General features: G+C 44.0%; 1 protein-coding gene across 5 annotated transcripts in view; it reads right to left on the bottom strand.

The window, feature by feature from the left end:
* HUS1 (HUS1 checkpoint clamp component) overlaps window positions 1–19003 on the bottom strand; it is a 191632-nt gene that overhangs the window by 117123 nt on the left and 55506 nt on the right. For all 5 annotated transcript variants that reach the window (XM_063450627.1, XM_063450626.1, XM_063450623.1 and 2 more), the window contains exon 3: window positions 17997–18173. In XM_063450627.1, the coding sequence (XP_063306697.1) occupies window positions 17997–18173 (177 nt within the window). The remainder of the gene's footprint in view (window positions 1–17996; window positions 18174–19003) is intronic.

Here is a 19003-nt window from a genome sequence, read left to right as displayed (position 1 = left end):
ATAGTATTCTCCCCCCCTCCCCTCCCATAGTATTCTCCCCCCCTCCCCTCCCATAGTATTCTCCCCCCCTCCCCTCCCATAGTATTCTCCCCCCCTCCCCTCCCATAGTATTCTCCCCCCCTACCCTCCCATAGTATTCTCCCCCCCTCCCCTCCCATAGTATTTCCCCCCCCTCCCCTCCCATAGTATTTCCCCCCCCCTCCCCTCCCATAGTATTTCCCCCCCCCTCCCCTCCCATAGTATTTCCCCCCCCCTCCCCTCCCATAGTGTACTTCCCCCCCTCCCCTCCCATAGTGTACTTTCCTCCCCCTCCCCTCCCATAGTGTACTTTCCTCCCCCTCCCCTCCCATAGTGTACTTTCCTCCCCCTTCCCTTCCCATAGTGTACTTCCCCCCCTTCCCTTCCCATAGTGTACTTTCCTCCCTTCCCTTCCCATAGTGTACTTTCCTCCCCCTCCCCTCCCATAGTGTACTTTCCTCCCCCTTCCCTTCCCATAGTGTACTTTCCTCCCCCTCCCCTCCCATAGTGTACTTTCCTCCCCCTCCCCTCCCATAGTGTACTTTCCTCCCCCTCCCCTCCCATAGTGTACTTTCCTCCCCCTCCCCTCCCCTCCCCTCCCCTCCCCTGTATGGTGTGTGTGGGCAGTGTTTGTATGGGGCTAGAGTTCACTCTCACCACTGGGAACACCAGGAATCCCTGGTGGTCGCAGTGGTGAGAGTGAACTCTAGCCCGTAGCTCCAGGGCTAGAGTTTCCCTGTGGCACTCTCCCTCCCCCTCTGTCTGTCTCTCTCTATTCACCCCTCTTTCTCCCCTTGTGTCTCACCCTCCCCCCTCTGTCTCTTTCTCCCTCCTTTCCCTGTGGCACTCTCCCTCCCCCTCTGTCTCTCTCTCTATTCGCCCCTTTTTCTCCCCTTGTGTCTCACTCTCCCCCCTCTCCCTGTGGCACTCCCCCCCTCTGTCTCTCTCTCTATTCACCCCCCCTCTGTATCTCTCTTTTCACCCCCCCACCCCCTCTGTCTCTCTCTCTATTCACCCCCCTCTGTATTTCTCTCTATTAACCCCCCTGTATCTCTCTCTATTAACCCCCCTCTGTATCTCTCTCTATTAACCCCCTCTGTATCTCTCTCTATTAACCCCCCTCTGTATCTCTCTCTATTAACCCCCCCTCTGTATCTCTCTCTATTAACCCCCCCTCTGTATCTCTCTCTATTAACCCCCCTCTGTATCTCTCTCTATTAACCCCCCTCTGTATCTCTCTCTATTAACCCCCCTCTGTATCTCTCTCTATTAACCCCCCGTATCTCTCTCTATTAACCCCCCCTGTATCTCTCTCTATTAACCCCCCCTGTATCTCTCTCTATTCACCCCCCCCTCTGTATCTCTCTCTATTCACCCCCCCCTCTGTATCTCTCTCTATTCACCCCCCTCTGTATCTCTCTCTATTCACCCCCTCTGTATCTCTCTCTATTCACCCCCCTCTGTATCTCTCTCTATTCACCCCCTCTGTATCTTTCTCTATTCACCCCCCTCTGTATCTCTCTCTATTCACCCCCCTCTGTATCTCTCTCTATTAACCCCCCTCTGTATCTCTCTCTATTAACCCCCCTCTGTATCTCTCTCTATTAACCCCCCTCTGTATCTCTCTCTATTAACCCCCCTCTGTATCTCTCTCTATTAACCCCCCTCTGTATCTCTCTCTATTAACCCCCCCTCTGTATCTCTCTCTATTAACCCCCCCTCTGTATCTCTCTCTATTAACCCCCCCTCTGTATCTCTCTCTATTAACCCCCCCTCTGTATCTCTCTCTATTAACCCCCCCTCTGTATCTCTCTCTATTAACCCCCCCTCTGTATCTCTCTCTATTAACCCCCCCTCTGTATCTCTCTCTATTAACCCCCCCTCTGTATCTCTCTCTATTAACCCCCCCTCTGTATCTCTCTCTATTAACCCCCCCCTCTGTATCTCTCTCTATTACCCCCCTCTGTATCTCTCTCTATTACCCCCCTCTGTATCTCTCTCTATTACCCCCCTCTGTATCTCTCCCTATTACCCCCCCTCTGTATCTCTCTCTATTACCCCCCCCTGTATCTCTCTCTATTAACCCCCCGTATCTCTCTCTATTAACCCCCCCTGTATCTCTCTCTATTAACCCCCCCTGTATCTCTCTCTATTAACCCCCCTCTGTATCTCTCTCTATTCACCCCCCCTCTGTATCTCTCTCTATTCACCCCCCCCCCCTGTATCTCTCTCTATTCACCCCCCCCCCTCTGTATCTCTCTCTATTCACCCCCCTCTGTATCTCTCTCTATTCACCCCCCTCTGTATCTCTCTCTATTAACCCCCCTCTGTATCTCTCTCTATTAACCCCCCTCTGTATCTCTCTCTATTAACCCCCCCTCTGTATCTCTCTCTATTAACCCCCCCTCTGTATCTCTCTCTATTAACCCCCCCTCTGTATCTCTCTCTATTAACCCCCCCTCTGTATCTCTCTCTATTAACCCCCCCTCTGTATCTCTCTCTATTACCCCCCTCTGTATCTCTCTCTATTACCCCCCTCTGTATCTCTCTCTATTACCCCCCTCTGTATCTCTCTCTATTACCCCCCCTCTGTATCTCTCTCTATTACCCCCCCCTGTATCTCTCTCTATTACCCCCCCTCATCTCTCTCTATTAACCCCCCCGTATCTCTCTCTATTAACCCCCCATGTATCTCTCTCTATTAACCCCCCCCCTCTGTATCTCTCTCTATTCACCCCCCCTCCCCCCCAGGGGGAGGAGTCAGGGGGCCGGCCGCGTTCCACACTGCAGCCTCGCCGGTCCGGCTGCACTCCTACTGCTGAGGGCTGAAGGGGGAGGGAGCATATCTCTACCATGCTCCCTCGCGGTTCCCACAATTCACAGCAGCATCCGTGCTGTGAATTGTGGGAACCGCGAGGGAGCATGGTAGAGATATGCTCCCTCCCCCTTCAGCCCTCAGCAGTAGGAGTGCAGCCGGACCGGCGAGGCTGCAGTGTGGAACGCGGCCGCCGGCCCCCCTCTGAGTGTGCCACCGGACCGGCCACCCGGTGGCACATACATGCGCAGCCCCCAGATGCCGCGGCCCACCGGGAAATTTCCCAGGTATCCCGGTGGGCCAGTCCGGCCCTGATTGACTGAAACCATATCATTTCCATGTAGGATTAGGAAAAATAAAAATATGAAAAGGAGTTTTATTACAATCACTAGAATCAAAAATAAACCTACCATATATACTCTAGTATAAGCCAACCCAAATATAAGCCGAGGCACCTAATTTTACCACAAAAAACGTATTGATTCGAGTATAAGCCTAGGGTGGGAAATGCAGCAGCTACTGGTGAATTTCAAAATAAAAATAGATCCCAATAAAATTACATTGCCTTATTGGATTTTGCCTTTTGGATCAACAGCAAAAAACAGGTGTGAGGAAGGCTGAACTTGATGGACGCAAGTCTCTTTTCAGCTATCTAACTATGTAACTATGTAACATTAATTGAGGCATCAGTAGGTTAAATGTTTTTGAATATTTATTTACAGCGAGTGTATATAATGAATGCAGAATGTGTGTGTATATAATGAATGCAGTGTGAATATAATCTCTAAGAATGTGTCACGTATTCATCCGCTTATAAAAATGTGGTTAATGACATTTACTGTCCACACAGGAAAAGTTGTGCCGAGCAGCAACCTAATCCACAGAAGGGGTAATGCTGAGCAACAGTTATGCAAATGAAACCTGGTAACTGAATTTGGGGTCAAAGGCCGGTTACAGCCTATCAGATCTAGAGGAGGGGTATATAGGCCCAGTTCTCATCCTGCTCAGTGCCCTGTCGTGGTTTCCCTTGTGGTTGTCCGAGAGCACGTTCCTGTTTATAGTTTTCTACCTGTTTTTTTACTTTGGCTTTGTTTATTGACTTCTCTGTATTCTGGTATCCTGACTCCTGGCTTTCCTCATCGCTGTGTCCCTTTCTGTGTTCCCTGACCTCGGCTAGTATTTTTGACTTTTCTTTGCACGTTAAATCCGGCCATTCTAAGGACCGGTAATACGTTACTTATTTGTCATCCGTGCTATACAGTTCTACGTGCTGGATCAAACAGTAATCCTGACAGAATGCTGATCAGAGTGTGTGTAACTACCCCTTCAATATCTGTGCAGCTACTATCACTGTTTTTTTATGACAATTATTAATTTATTACTCTCCGTTCATGCAATCACCATCAAAGGATCTTTTTTTTTTATTGCATTTTTAACATCCATATTTCTGAAGGGAATAGTGTGGTAAATCTTCAAAAGTCACTGATGCCACAAAGGAAAGTATTATAATACATTCTATTTATTCTGATAAATTAATTGGTTGGATTAATCAGAATGTAGAGTTTGAGATTTCTTTAAAATATTTGGTTATGTGCCAAATCAACTATCAATATATCAGGGTTGCAAAAATAGCATTTCGGTTTGTTTGCTAAAAGACTGCTGTGAAAATTTCCCATCTTGGCACTACTCTACTAGCATTCAACAGCATAGGGAGAATAATCTTGGAAGGAGAAGAAATATATCCCAACCTATAGGAGGGTGAAACATATCATTTTAATATGTATACTGAGAGTTCAACTTTATTTCACCATAACAACAAATAAAACAATGACAGTAAAAAAAGGCTAAAAATATTTTAAGAGTTTCATGGCTTCTTTAAAAGATTCAGTTCTTTATAGTGGATTTACTAATGGGTTTCTAATTTCACAGTGCAGAGAAACTTGCAATAATTCTACTGCGCAGAGACAATGTTCCTTTAATGTAACACAACAAGGGAACAATGTGTTACAAAATAATACTATGGAAGGTATGCATTCATTTCTGACTAGGCTCAGTGAACCCATTAAACCTCTACAAATGTATCCTAGGACTTTTTATTGAACATCTAGCAGAGAGTCTAGAGTAGTGACAGATAATCGTAGTGGCTAACAAGGCCCATATCACATACAAGTTTGAAGGTCCGCACCTTAGGCGGCCACCCCACCCTTCTATTCAAAAAAAAGAAAGAGGGAATAGAAAATAAAAAAAAAACTAGGGGTTGTCTCAAATCCTCTGTATAACAAAAGCATAAAACTAGCCTATACTGAGCAGAGGGGGGCCGGCAGCAAGTTGTTACTTAACTTTCTTGCAGCTCCTCCAGGTCCCCTGTGTAAATCTCACGGTCTGCATGCCGCGCGGAGCATTGCCATGGTAACCCGTGGCAACGCTCTGACGGCCGTGGGACTCGCGAGATTTACACAGGGAGTTGAAGAAAACTGCTGGAAAGGTAAGTAACAACTTGCTGCCGGCCCCCCCAGCATATAATGAGCCCGGCGGTCCTGGTCTGTATTATGGCAATGTAAGTTGCCATAATACAGACCCTGACTCTAGTATAAGCATAAAAAATGTGCTTAAAAACTCCGCTTATGGGGGGCGGGGCCGGACCGCCGAGCTGGACGGTCGCAGGCAACAGAGGCTCCTGCTACACAGCTCGAAATACGCTGGAAAAACGAGATTTTCTTCGAAAAACTGACCGTAAACCGTACAGCCCAAAGCAGAGGATCTGCTGGTGCCAGGGTGAGGCTGGCCTCCCCGGCTACAGTCCCCTGGAGGAGGAAACTTTGTCCCGACTAAGGCTTCTCCGGCGGTGAGCGGGGCGGACGGCCGCCGCACCGCTATCCTGCCACACAGCGCCCAGACTGGGGCTTGAGCGGACCCGGCCCTGTCCCCCCCCCTTTGGACCGGGGGGGTGATCCCGGTCCTCGCCCGGGGGCATGGCAGCTGAGGCACCAAGGCGCCGCCGGCACACTCGAGGGCCTCACAGCAGCATGCAAGATGGCGGCTGCCACGCGCGCCGAAATAAGCAGATGGGTGCACATAACAGTGGAGCACTGAACACACTGCATCACGACATGATTCAGGTCGGAGAGGCCAGAGGAGTTGAAGGCTCCACTACACCGATGCCCTTCAATCGATCTACTACAAGTGACAGCAGACCCAAGACCTACCAGACCCACAGCGGCGGAAGCACCAGTATGCACCACACTCACAACTCTGCCGCCAAGCGAAGAGGACCGCATGAGAAGGCGACGGACTCAACATTGCTCCTGGAGAACACCCTCACCTCGTTTCCCAACAGAGGCTACCTTAAGAATCGCATCTGGTGAGACATTGCTAGCAGCTAAGCCTAAAAGGACGCTTGCACCAACTCAAGCCGACAAGCTGGAGCAGGCAGTGACCGACCATCTGTCCTCTAACATCCACGCTGCGCCGGACCCACCAAGACGGCAGTACCTGAAACATATAAGGACTTACGATCTATTGGTCTATCTGGGTGACAGTATGCTATACATGTTGCTCGATATCTGGTCTGAACACACTTAAGCTTGTACACTGAGCCGCAGACCATTGTAACACATAACTAAGCTAGCATACAGGGCACAATAAAAACACAGGGGTTGCCAATCCACTTTCACTCATGCCTAGCTAACTAAGGGAAATTTGCAATCCATGGTGTAAACTGTGGGTGTGCCCACTATAGCAGGTGCCCTGCCCTCCCGGGCAAGCAGCATGGGAGTAATCCCAGATAAACGACGCCATCACACAATATAGCACATGCACTGGCTACCTCTTACAGCACTACACTATTACTAGAGATGCTTAGAGCAATAGTGATGCTTACTAGATACTGGGAAACTACTGTCAACTCTCATTACATGTCCACATTACCCAGTGGATCTTTACATTGATCCTTACGACACACTAGCAATGTGTAACAGCGTGAACTAAGCAAGCGTAACTTAATGTAAGAGACAACAGCTAGACGTAGCCTGTATTACTCACTGTACATGTGTTTTTATATTTCACAAGCGTGATTGTTATGTAGAAAAATCGAAACTTACTGGCTTACAAGCCTATACTCCTTGCATGCTAAGCCTGAGTTTTAGTTTCCCTTGGCTAAACGTTTATTTTTTTATTTTAATTTTCTATCTTTTTTTTATACCATGCTCTGACTTATATCGGTGTATTGGACCGTAAGCGGCATATCTCTGTACATGTCTCAACTAATGGGCCTAATCTTTTTATTTTTTTTTCCTATAAGCGAGGATATGCAATAGAAATGTTCACTATAATCTACTTTTACGAAGCGAAGTTGTAACTCACTATAGTTAATGCGACGAACCTACATATGACTAGCCTACTTTATTACTATAAAAATGTGTATGTCCCATTTAAATGCTATATAGCGGTTACCAAATCTGTCTGTACAAAATGCTGGATTTTGCTGTTGTGGCATTACTGACAAGCGATTGTTATTCATGCACAATAAAAATAAAGAATTAAAAAAAAAAAAAACTCCGCTTATACTCGAGTATATACGGTATATGCAGATGATAAATTGATCACACCAACAGATCTAATTAAGTCATTGGAACATTTAATGGTAGAGTTTACTGAAGCTTCTAATTTTAAGAAATCATAACAGAAAAATCAATTATTATGAGCTGAAATTTAACAACAGAGATAAAAAATGCAATTAAAACCAAATATGGCTTTGTATGGTCTAAAAAAGTAAAACTATCTAGGAGTGACGATACCCCAAAAAAAAAAAATCAAAAAAAAAATCAAACTTGTATGGAAATATTTTTTTTTAAATTATTAAAAGCCACAAATCATACCCTGAAAGACTGGAAAAAAGTGTAAGTATCGTGGATAGGGAGAGCGAATATCATTAACTCATATCCATAACCAAAATGGCTAGATTTATTCCAAATGTTCCCTCTCAAAATTCAAGATAGTTGGTTGAAGATGATTCAAAAGAGTTTTAATGGGGACGGGGCCTCATAGCCAAGATGGCCGGCCGCATAATCTCAGAGCTCCCGCTACATCAGACCAAAGAGCGGAGATACTGAGCGATCCGAAAAGCGCTAACGACACACGGTGACCAGCAAAGGGCGCAGGACGAAATAGGCTTTAAAACGATGCCAACCCGGCACGGGAGCGCCGAGGAAAGGCTGAAACCGGCCATGCGGCCTATGCCAGAGCGGGACCCGTGGCCCAGGGGAGGCGGCCGATCTCACGGCCCGGGACGCGCTCATCAGCGAGAAATCATAGCAGCCCAACCACCCCCCCTATGGCCCGGCGGGGGATATCCCGGTCCTCGCCGGGGGCGAATACCCCCATATCGCAGAGAACCCAAGCAACGAAAACCTTAAGCACCCAGAACCATCAGGGCCTCACCAAGATGGCGGCTCAGCGGCAGCCTAAGACAAGGCACGCACTCACCAAGTCGCCCAAGCATGTCCCGGAATTCTATAACCAGATCTGTACCTACCTCTGGACGAAGCTGTGTGCCCGGAGACAACTCTTCAGACAGGCAATAAGAGATGTGGAGGCATGGATCCGCCCAGCTACCAGGCGCAGACTGCGGGAAAATCTCACCCACGACTGTGGAACAGCATCCCGACCGAAATGGAGCCGTCAAACTACAAGACGGGTAACGGCGCCATGCTCCCCAGGCAGCACTATTCCTGTTCCCGGGCCTCAAAGCAAGACGCACTGCTGCACGCGACATGCCGAGCACGCGGCAACCCCAGCAACTGCTAAATGGCAGGGCACTTACTCACATGGGGGAACGCATGGATCACACTGTGACATCGCCTGCGACGCAGCAGGGTTCCTGAGCAGAGAACTGGAAAAGCAAAGAGCTCATCCACGACCGGCCAGGGAAGGAACCGATGGACTTTGGCTACTCAATGGGACTGGTGCGGTGAGAGTGGGAATAGGCTGATCTGCACATGGGAGACTCAGGCTGATGACACTTTTGTCCCTTGCCACACCTGACAACACAGCCTGGCATGTGTCCCGATTGCTAGCCGTTGACATTCACTGCTCGTATACTCTACCACACATGTGATACTCATATTCTAAGACCTGTTCATATATTTTTTTCGTTTTTAATGTTAAGCACTGCCTCTTACCACTTTGGCCCTAAGCATCAACTGGATCTCTGCTCTGCTCATTGGAGTACCGCGGGGATACAGATGCAGGGGTTACCATGATTATTGCTGAGACGCATAGCCTGCTGCTTTTGTGTTTTGGTTTAGGCTCGTTGCCCACCCATGCTACACACCTTTTCAATGTAATAACTTGCAGTCGACTAGCAACCTAATGCAGAGTACCTAGAACTAGCCTGTATCACACATTTGAATGCTAATATATGCCTAATCTGAGACGCCCCGTAGATAAGCACAGTTATCAGTGATCTCCTTTGGTAACTCCACTACTTGTGGTATTTGATGCATTTACGTTATCAGTTTAAACTATAATATTTGTTGATATGTCTATACATAGTTGCAGGCTTAAAACAGTCTATTTCTTGTAAATCTTGTTTAACTTTGCAGTTATTTCTTTAGGATAGCTAGTTAACGTTTGCAAAGTGTTCTAAGCGGTCAGATGTATTCTTAAAAGGCATAAAGCCTGTAATACTATTGCCTGCCTTGGTAGGAAAGTAAGCCTCCTGGGACATATTATAATCCTAAATTGTGTAACCATAGGCTACCACTATAAGGACACCAAGCCCAATTACCAGACACCGAGCCCTGCATGTTACACTTTTTTGTTATAAATTAATTACTTCTCATTTCTGATACCTCCCCTCACGCTGCCTAATGCTACTGCAATGCGGCTTATTACTGATGATCTAACGTGCACGTTAACCTACCGTATACCTACTTTAACTTGTCCTAATGTACCCAACATACCCTGTTTCTGGTATGACGCGTTCCATGTGAGCAAAACTCATGGCGTGTAAGGAAGGATAACGATCTTGTTTGCTTCTCTTAGTTACTAGCATCCATCTGTTTACTTATAGAAAAAAAGCAGCTACTGTCAAGCTATTTAACACTAACTACACGACCAAGCTGAATGTTATTTTATGTTTTGTTTTTTAACAAAAATGTGCACAGTTATGCCAATATGCCTACTCTGTTAACCTCATTGTTCACGCCTAATTTGCTTTTGCTGTTGTGGCATAGCAAGAATGCTTGTTACTCTTATGCACATCAAAAATAAAGAATTTAAACAAAAAAAAAAAGTTTTAATCAATATATTTGGAAGGGGAAACAACCAAGATTAAATATTTCTTTACTTTCTAGAAAAAAAGAGAAAGGCTGTCTAAATTTACCTAATATTACTATTTTGCAAAGTATAGTTACTATATATATATATATATATATATATATATATATATATATATATACACATACATATACATATACATATATTTATATATACATACATACATACATACATACACACACACACACACACACACACAATCTAGAGCTGGTAACTGAACTTAAATAAAACTGGTATGTAATGGAAATGAATAGTCTGAATTAATCTAATATATTTCAAATAATATGGAATTGTTCTCATAAACCCCTACCTAACATTGAAACTTATATTTTAAGACTTGAGACTTGGGATTCTGTTAAATTCTAGATATTAAGGGAAATATTTTTAGCTTTATGCAATTTGAGGTACTGGAGGCAAATGTGGCCTTAACTAACTGGAAATGATGTAATATTACAACTATGGACCACCTAATAGAAAATACTAAAAAAAAAAAAAAAAAAAACATTTTTGATTAAACAGTTTTTAATCTCCCTTCATCTGAACTTTTTTAACTACCTAAGAGTAAAGTATACATTGAAGCAACATTTAAGGTTTAGTAAAACAGGAATAAATGAGGATTTGCGGTGCATTTTTAACCAAAATCACGTTTATAACATTCTCTCCAACGCATGGAGTATGATAAAAATGAATAAAAATGAGGATTAAATTAATGCTCTAGTAAAATGGGAAAACAAATTAAATATTCAAATTTACATATATAGAATGGTATAAATCATTACTAGAGACAAGGAAAGCTATCAATGGTATAAGCTTGCAGGACACTCAATATAAACTTATCAACAAGTAGTATCAAGGATAGCTAGAATGTTTACTTTGTCAATTGATTTCTGCTGGAGGTGTGACAAGAGTAGAGGTTCATACATACATACATATCTGGTGGAGCTGTACTGAAATAAAGAAGCAATGGAAAAATATATTTGTTCTTATATATAAAATGATAGAATATAGTCTTAGAGTTGTGCCGGAGGTAGCCTTATTACATTTGAGATGGCCCAAGTTCAAAAAGAAGGAAAGAAATGCCATTATACATTGTTTTGTAGCTTTTAAAATTCTAATAGCCAGAAACTGAAAACTAAAAACGTCCCAATATGGAAAAATATAATGAATCTATTATTTCACTTACGAATGGAGTTGGCAATTAATGAACAATACAATATTAGTGAACAAGACAATGTAGAGATGAAAGGTCTGATTAAGAACCATCACGGGAGTCCCCTGTACAAGTAATTGATATTGTTTAAAGTAAAGGATAAAAGCCATTCGAAACCGCTGAACCACTGTGAGACACACTCAATGTGATATATGTTGTTTGACAAATGTTTGTACTTCTATGCCTGATTTATGTTTAACTTATAGACAATCTCATTCAAATGAACTGAATTAACTGAATTGTATGTTATTTGCACATGTCATATAAAGAAAACAATATACCGTATATACTAGAGTATAAGCCGACCCGAATATAAGCAGAGGCCCCTAATTTTACCTCAAAAAACTGGGAAAACGTATTGACTCGAGTATAAGACTAGGGTGGGAAATGCAGCAGCTACTGGTAAATTTCTAAATAAAATTAGATCCTAAAAAAATTATATTAATTGAATATTTATTTACAGTGTGTGTATATAATGAATGCAGTGTGTGTGTGTACGAGTGCAGTGTGTGTGTACGAGTGCAGTGTGTGTGTACGAGTGCAGTGTGTGTGAGTGTATGAGTGCAGTGTGTGTGAGTGTATGAGTGCAGTGTGTGTGAGTGTACGAGTGCAGTGTGTGTGAGTACGAGTGCAGTGTGTGTGAGTACGAGTGCAGTGTGTGTGAGTACGAGTGCAGTGTGTGTGAGTACGAGTGCAGTGTGTGTGAGTACGAGTGCAGTGTGTGTGAGTACGAGTGCAGTGTGTGTGTACGAGTGCAGTGTGTGTGAGTACGAGTGCAGTGTGTGTGTACGAGTGCAGTGTGTGTGTACGAGTGCAGTGTGTGTGTACGAGTGCAGTGTGTGTATGAGTGCAGTGTGTGTATGAGTGCAGTGTGTGTATGAGTGCAGTGTGTGTATGAGTGCAGTGTGTGTATGAGTGCAGTGTGTGTATGAGTGCAGTGTGTGTATGAGTGCAGTGTGTGTATGAGTGCAGTGTGTGTATGAGTGCAGTGTGTGTATGAGTGCAGTGTGTGTATGAGTGCAGTGTGTGTATGAGTGCAGTGTGTGTGTATGAATGCAGTGTGTGTATATGAATGCAGTGTGAGTGTGTGTTGCAGAGCCTCGGTGGGCATTTTTATTATTATTTTTTTAATAATAATTTTAATAATTATTTTATTATTATTTTTAAAATATTATTTTATTTTATTGTTATATTTTTTTTTCGTCCCCCCTCCCTGCTTGATAGATGGCAGGGAGGGGGGCACTCCTTCCCTGGTGGTCCAGTGGCATTGGCAGTTCAGTGGGGGGAAGAGGGGGCTGGCAGGGAGCACTTACCTCTCCTACAGCTCCTGTCAGCTCCCTTCTCCTCCGCGCCGGTCCGTGCAGCTCTTCTGCCAGCTCACAGAATAAGTCTCGCGAGAGCCACACTATGACCCCACGGCTCTCGCAAGATTTAAACTGGGAGCTGACAGAGGTGCTGAACGGACTGGCGCAGAGGAGAAGGGAGCTGACAGGAGCTGCAGGAGAGGTAAGCGCTCGCTGCCAGCCCCCAGTCTGTATTATGGCAATGTAAATTGCCATAATACAGACATTGACTCGAGTATAAGCCGAGTTGGGGTTTTTCAGCACAAAAAATGTGCTGAAAAACTATGCTTATACTCGAGTATATACGGTAATAAAGACAATAAAAAAATAAAATAAAAAATGAATAATGCTTTACTATGGGGAGAGCTAATGCGCATGCGGCAGAGTCTGACCCAGCGCCAAGGGACATCAGCGCTGGATTCAGGCAAGAGGCTGATGGGGTTTTAAGCACTGCGGGAAAGGGGCACTGCAGGAGTCTATGGGGCCAGGAAAACTGCAATTTTACTTACCGTAAATTCCTTTTTCCTTAATATGGTGGCAGTACAATTGGGATGTACTCTTCCCTTAGGCCAAGCATCTGAAAGAAATAATTAGCATATAAAAAGTCCCTCCCCTTACCAGGTATAAGAGGCCAAACCAGCCCAGAGACCTCAGTACGTACCGAGAACACTTCAGTGAACTTATAAAACACCCAAAACTATATACATATAAATACATATATAAAGGGGGGGGAGTGATGTACTGCCACCATATTAATGAAAAAGGAATTTACGGTAAGTAAAATTGCAGTTTTTCCTGGCATATGGTGGCAGTACAATTGGGATATATCGAGATCAACACTAAGGGCGGGAAATTAGGCAATAAAATGCAACACCTAGAGCCCAAAAAACTGTGTCAGAGGCAGAGAATACGTCTAGGTTGCAACGCTCAACAAAAAGTGTTGAAAGAAGACCAGGTAGCCAGCCGCCTTGCATATAACTTCCGGAGAAGCACATGCCTTTATTGTGCCAAGAGGCAGTCACAGCACTAGCAGAATTATTTTTCAAGGAGGCAGGCAAAGGTAGATTTGAGGAAGAATAAACCAATTAAATACCAGCCATCTAGCTAACGAGGCCTTGAAGGAAACTGCCCCATAAAAACACCAAAGAAATTCACAAATAGATGATCAGTCATGCCATACGAAGATGAGCGATCAAATTGTATTTGTCTAGACCAACCCACATTCAGTTGTCTCCAAACAGATTTCAATCCGGCAAGGATGGACCATAAAAGGAAGGAAAAAACAGGCTGGTTGATAACCTTGGAGGAGATGACTTTCCAAAGAAATAAGGGCATAGGGTACATAATCACCTTATCAGGAAGAAGTATAGTTAAGTCAGAAGAGGAAGAAAGGAGAACCCCTATCCTCTTAGCTGAAGAAATGACCACAAAAACACTGTTTTCAAGGTTAGATCTTTTAAAGAAGCAGCATCCAAAGGTTCGCAAGGCTGAGAACACAGATTTCAAAACTAAAGACAAAACCCAAAAGTAAAAACAGCTTTACTTAGGAGGTTAAACGAATATATATATATATATATATATATAAATAATATATATATATATATTTTCTAATGAGAGGACAAGAAGTCCCATTTATCACCAAACTTGACTGAGAGCGGAACTTGGACTTTAAGGGTAGACAGACTAAAACCATGAAAAAAAAACCTTGTAAGAACACCGGATAGTAACAATAGGAGAAGGCACGTCCCAATTCTTTAGTAGACAAAAGAGGCAGAGTACCTGGTAGAATTTAACAGTAACTGAAACCTCACTACTTTAATGCCCCTACCATGTAGAATTAGTTTAGCCGTAGCCAAGCCGTCAACCTGAACATGTTAAATAAAAACCGAGAACCAGCTGTGGTTTGGTCAGTACGGCACTATGGTCAGCATCCGAGCTTAATCTGATGTCCCCTTCTGCAGACCCTTGGGACAAGGTTCACCAGGAAAAAAACTGAAAACAAGGTGAAATACCCCCCGGATCGAAAGACCATCCATTACCATAGGCTCGTCTACCTTGAAGAGGGAGGCAAACGACCCTACCTTTGCATTTGATCAACTTGCCATAAGGTCCAAGACTGGCAGATTGAATCTCCTCACCGGGCGAGCAAAAAAATTACTGGATTGAGGGACCACTTGTTCTGGGACCATATTGAACTGCTAAAATTGTCCGCTACTACGTTGTCTATACCTCTAAAGTGAATGGCGGAAATGAAGTCCCGATGACTTCGAGCCCAGGACATAAACCTTGAGCCAAGGAAATAAAATATTATAACTACTGTACGGCCTCGTACGTTTAGGTAGGAGACCGTAGTCTGATTGTCTAACCACAGCTTTACAGCCTTCCCTACAAGAAGACCTTGAACTACTGAAGAGCATAGAGAACCGACAACAATCTGTTGAATTATGAAGATTATTCTGTATCCTTTCATGACCCAACACTCTGTCATATGCGATATAGGCAACCCGTATTAGAAGAGTCTGTAGAATTCACAATCCAAGATTTGTGACAAAAAGAACTTTTCTATAGCATGAGCTGAAATACTCATTAAAAGAATAGAAGTCTTCTAACTTCCTAGACTATCGGACAAAATTTTCCACTGTAAGAGCCTCGACTTTGCTCAGGCCCATTCAACTGCAGGGATTGTAAAGGTCAGATGACCTAAAACCTGCAAGGCTTTCTCACCGAACCTACAGACAGCCGAAGAAGGTATATCATCAAACCTCATCTTCATACACTTTCTCATGTGAGATGAACCTACCGAGTCCCTGACTCGATCAAAACCCAAGAAACAGGACAGACCATGTAGGGGCAAGGTGAGATTTTACTAGGTGATAAACCAAACATATTCTTCCAGGATTTCTAGCGTATAGATTTGATAGCGCCTCTATACTGTGATTCCTAGTAACTGAAAAACAAGCTGTAAAAGGAGTGAGGACCTATGCAAAAAACCATGGGTGCTGAAGCTAGCCCGAATAAAAGGTCTCTGAATAGTAATAAAATGAACCCTTTTCACCTTCCTTATAGCAAACCTCAGGTAGAATAGTGACTTCACATATGAGTAGGCATTTTTATATCTAAAGTTGCCATGAAGTATCTCTTTTTTAAGGAAATAAACGACAGACGCCCTATTCTCCATTTCGACATGTTGGTAAAAAAACGAGTTTGTTCAGGACTTTTAGATCCAAGAGTGGTTGAAAAAACACATCTGGGTTGGGACTAGGAACAACCGGGAGAAACCCTTTAATATACTCGGGAAGATGGAATCCTTCCTACCACACCTTCCTCAATAGGGAGACCCAGCAGAAACAAAGAGTATGGGTTTAAAACCTCTTTATTCTTCAATAAACTTTCTCAACTCTTTAAAACAAGAGTCAACTCAATGCACCCCTACTGAGCTTGGAAGGGACCACCTTCCAATTTTACAAGTCACAGAATCTGATGGGATTGAATCAGTGCCAGCATAGACTGGTCTCCCATACCAGTTGAAGCCATAGTCAGGTCTAGTAGCTTAGTATATTTGTCATAGACAGTGAATATCATGCTAGAGTAGACCAGCTCAACCTTTATAATAGAAACATCGATAGAGGATTCTGAACAAGGAAAAGAACAGTGTGAACTAGACGGAGTTCATCTCCCTTTACACTTCTGTTTAGTAGCATATACCGGAGAAGAAGGAGCAGGCTATTAAAAGACTCAAACGTCTGTGTCAAATATCTTGAAACCAAGGCAAAAACGATTACATTGCTTGTAGCCAGGTTTTGCTAGCGTCAAGGTAGGAGCAATTCGACTCATATTTAAACCGTGAATTTTCACCTTCCTCATCTGGGTTATTCACCTGAGCCTGCAGTCCTGTTTGAGAATTCCACATCATTAAAAACTAATCATCAGCACATGATCTGAATTGAATAGGTGTCCCACACCAGGCTAAGAGAGTCAGATCTGATTTGTCCATTTGCTATGCACAGAAAGTATTTTACTAAAAAAGTCTTGGCATTACAGACTTTCCATTGAAAACCAACTGATAAAGCCGTAGAGAATTCACAGAGAAGTTTAATTTGGGAACCGGCTTAGACAGGACTAAACATGTAATTAAACCATCTGCAGAAAACAATATAAATAAATGAAATTTTTAGAGAGCTTTAAAGATAAGACTTCAAAGAATCATACCTTCAAAACCTCTAACCCGTGTGGGGGGGCTGGCGACACGGGAGACCTTCACTGCCGAGCATCCATGCTGACAAGAAGATCTGCACAGCATAACTAGGCAGATCCTTCACATTTGGCGCAATTTTCAAGGAGTTCAGACCGCGCATGCGTCTCCACCGGACAGTGATTAGCTGCCACTAGAGACCGCCTGCCTGCTTTGCCGGTGCTGCACGCGGCATAAAAGCAGGCTTACATACCTGCTCTGTAAGTCAGCAGGATGTCTTCTGGCCATTCAGCTCTCCACCCAGGAGGCTATCAGACCGGATCCCCGAGGCAGCAACCCATGCGCCTCACCATTCATCATCCACATTGCAGATGCCTGACCGTTCCTGTTGGAACAAGAAAGAGAACTGAGCCCAGAGAACTGAGGTCTCTGGGCTGGTTGGGCCTCTTATACCTGGTAAGGGGAGGGAGCTGCACGGACCGGCGCGGAGGAGGAGGGAGCTGCAGGAGAGGTAAGTAAACTCTCAGCCAGCCCTCCTCCTCCCCCCACTGAACTACCAATGCCACTGGACCCCCAGGGATGTGAGAGCCCCCCTCCCTGCCATGTATCAAGCAGGGTGGGGGGATGGAAAAAATAAATACATAATAATAAAATATTAAAAATAATAATAATAATAAAATAAAAAATAAAAAACACTGCATTCATACACACACACTGCATTCATACACACACACTGCACTCATTATATACACACACTGTAAATAAATATTCAATTAATATCATTTTTTTAGGATCTAATTTTTTTTTTTTTAGAAATTTACCAGTATTTCCCACCCTAGATTTATACTACAGTCAATACGTTTTCCCAGTTTTTTGGGGTAAAATTAGGGGCCTCGGCTTATATTCGGGTCGGCTTATACTCTAGTATATACGGTAATTTGAATTTCAAACTTGTATCAATGAAACCGGTGAAGTTTTTGTGTATACAAAAGTTGCATACAGAACAATGGTAATATACATTTTCTAACCCTTACTGAACAAATTAAAAATAATTTCAAAGTCACACACAGATTCTCTTACCAATTCCACTGCCACAGTTAAACAAGGACAATGCTTGTTTTTTAACTTCATCTTTACACTTTTGGCATTTTGTGCCATTTTTAAGGCTCGAGAAACATTTTCAGGAATGAGTTCAAGAAAAATTTCATTTTGCTCTGCTGAAACTCCTTCCAGTTGATACTCGTCAAAGAAGTTATCCTGAAATGAAAACATTTTACAATGAACTTCAAAAGAGCATTTTTAGTTACCATATCTTATTGCCCCTTCTAGCTTAATTTTACCTATGCCTAAATAGCCCAAACTATTTCACAGTTTTGCTATACGTTTCTTTTTGTTTTTAATGTTGGATTTTTATTAAATTTACATTTAATAGAAAAGCATGTAGACAATTTGTTTTACAACAAATAATATATTATAAAATATTGTAGATACATACAAACTAACATTACAGGGGGGCGGGGCCTGGCCGCCGAGCGGTCGCAGAAAAGAGCAGCTCCTGCACAATATACCCCATTTAAACTATAAATCGTGAATTTAGCATAACTCAGCGACCAACAACCTCGACCCGCGACGTATACGGGCTACCGGAGTCGGGGAGAGGCTTGCTCCCGGAGTTACAGTCCCCCGGAGGAGGGGTCCCTGCAGCATTCAGCGGGTACCTGGCGGTGAGTGGAGTGGACGGCCACCGCTCCACTATCCTGCCCAACGGAGCCCGACATGCACATGGCACATCGGCGGACCTGGTCCTGATCCCGGTCCATGCCCCGAAACTACACTCGGAGGCACTACTAGACCACCATGCAGGCCCAAGGCCCAAGGCCAAGATGGCGGAGGCCTAAAGCAGAGCCTAAAGCAGACAGCAGGTACAACCTGGCACGGTGCACAAGGCAGCAAACATACAACGACCCACACCATAAAGCGGCACCCAAGTCCGGAGAAACATCGGGTGCAAGGCACTAAAGACCCTGCATGACGCACTACTCACGTGGACGGCGCTGCCCATGAGACCACTCGCCCTTCTTCTGGGC

This window comes from Pelobates fuscus, chromosome 4 (assembly GCF_036172605.1).
Source record: "Pelobates fuscus isolate aPelFus1 chromosome 4, aPelFus1.pri, whole genome shotgun sequence".
NCBI lineage: Eukaryota > Metazoa > Chordata > Amphibia > Anura > Pelobatidae > Pelobates > Pelobates fuscus.
The sequence above is the reverse complement of the archived record's forward strand: the minus strand, read 5'-3'. Positions and strand labels throughout refer to the sequence as shown.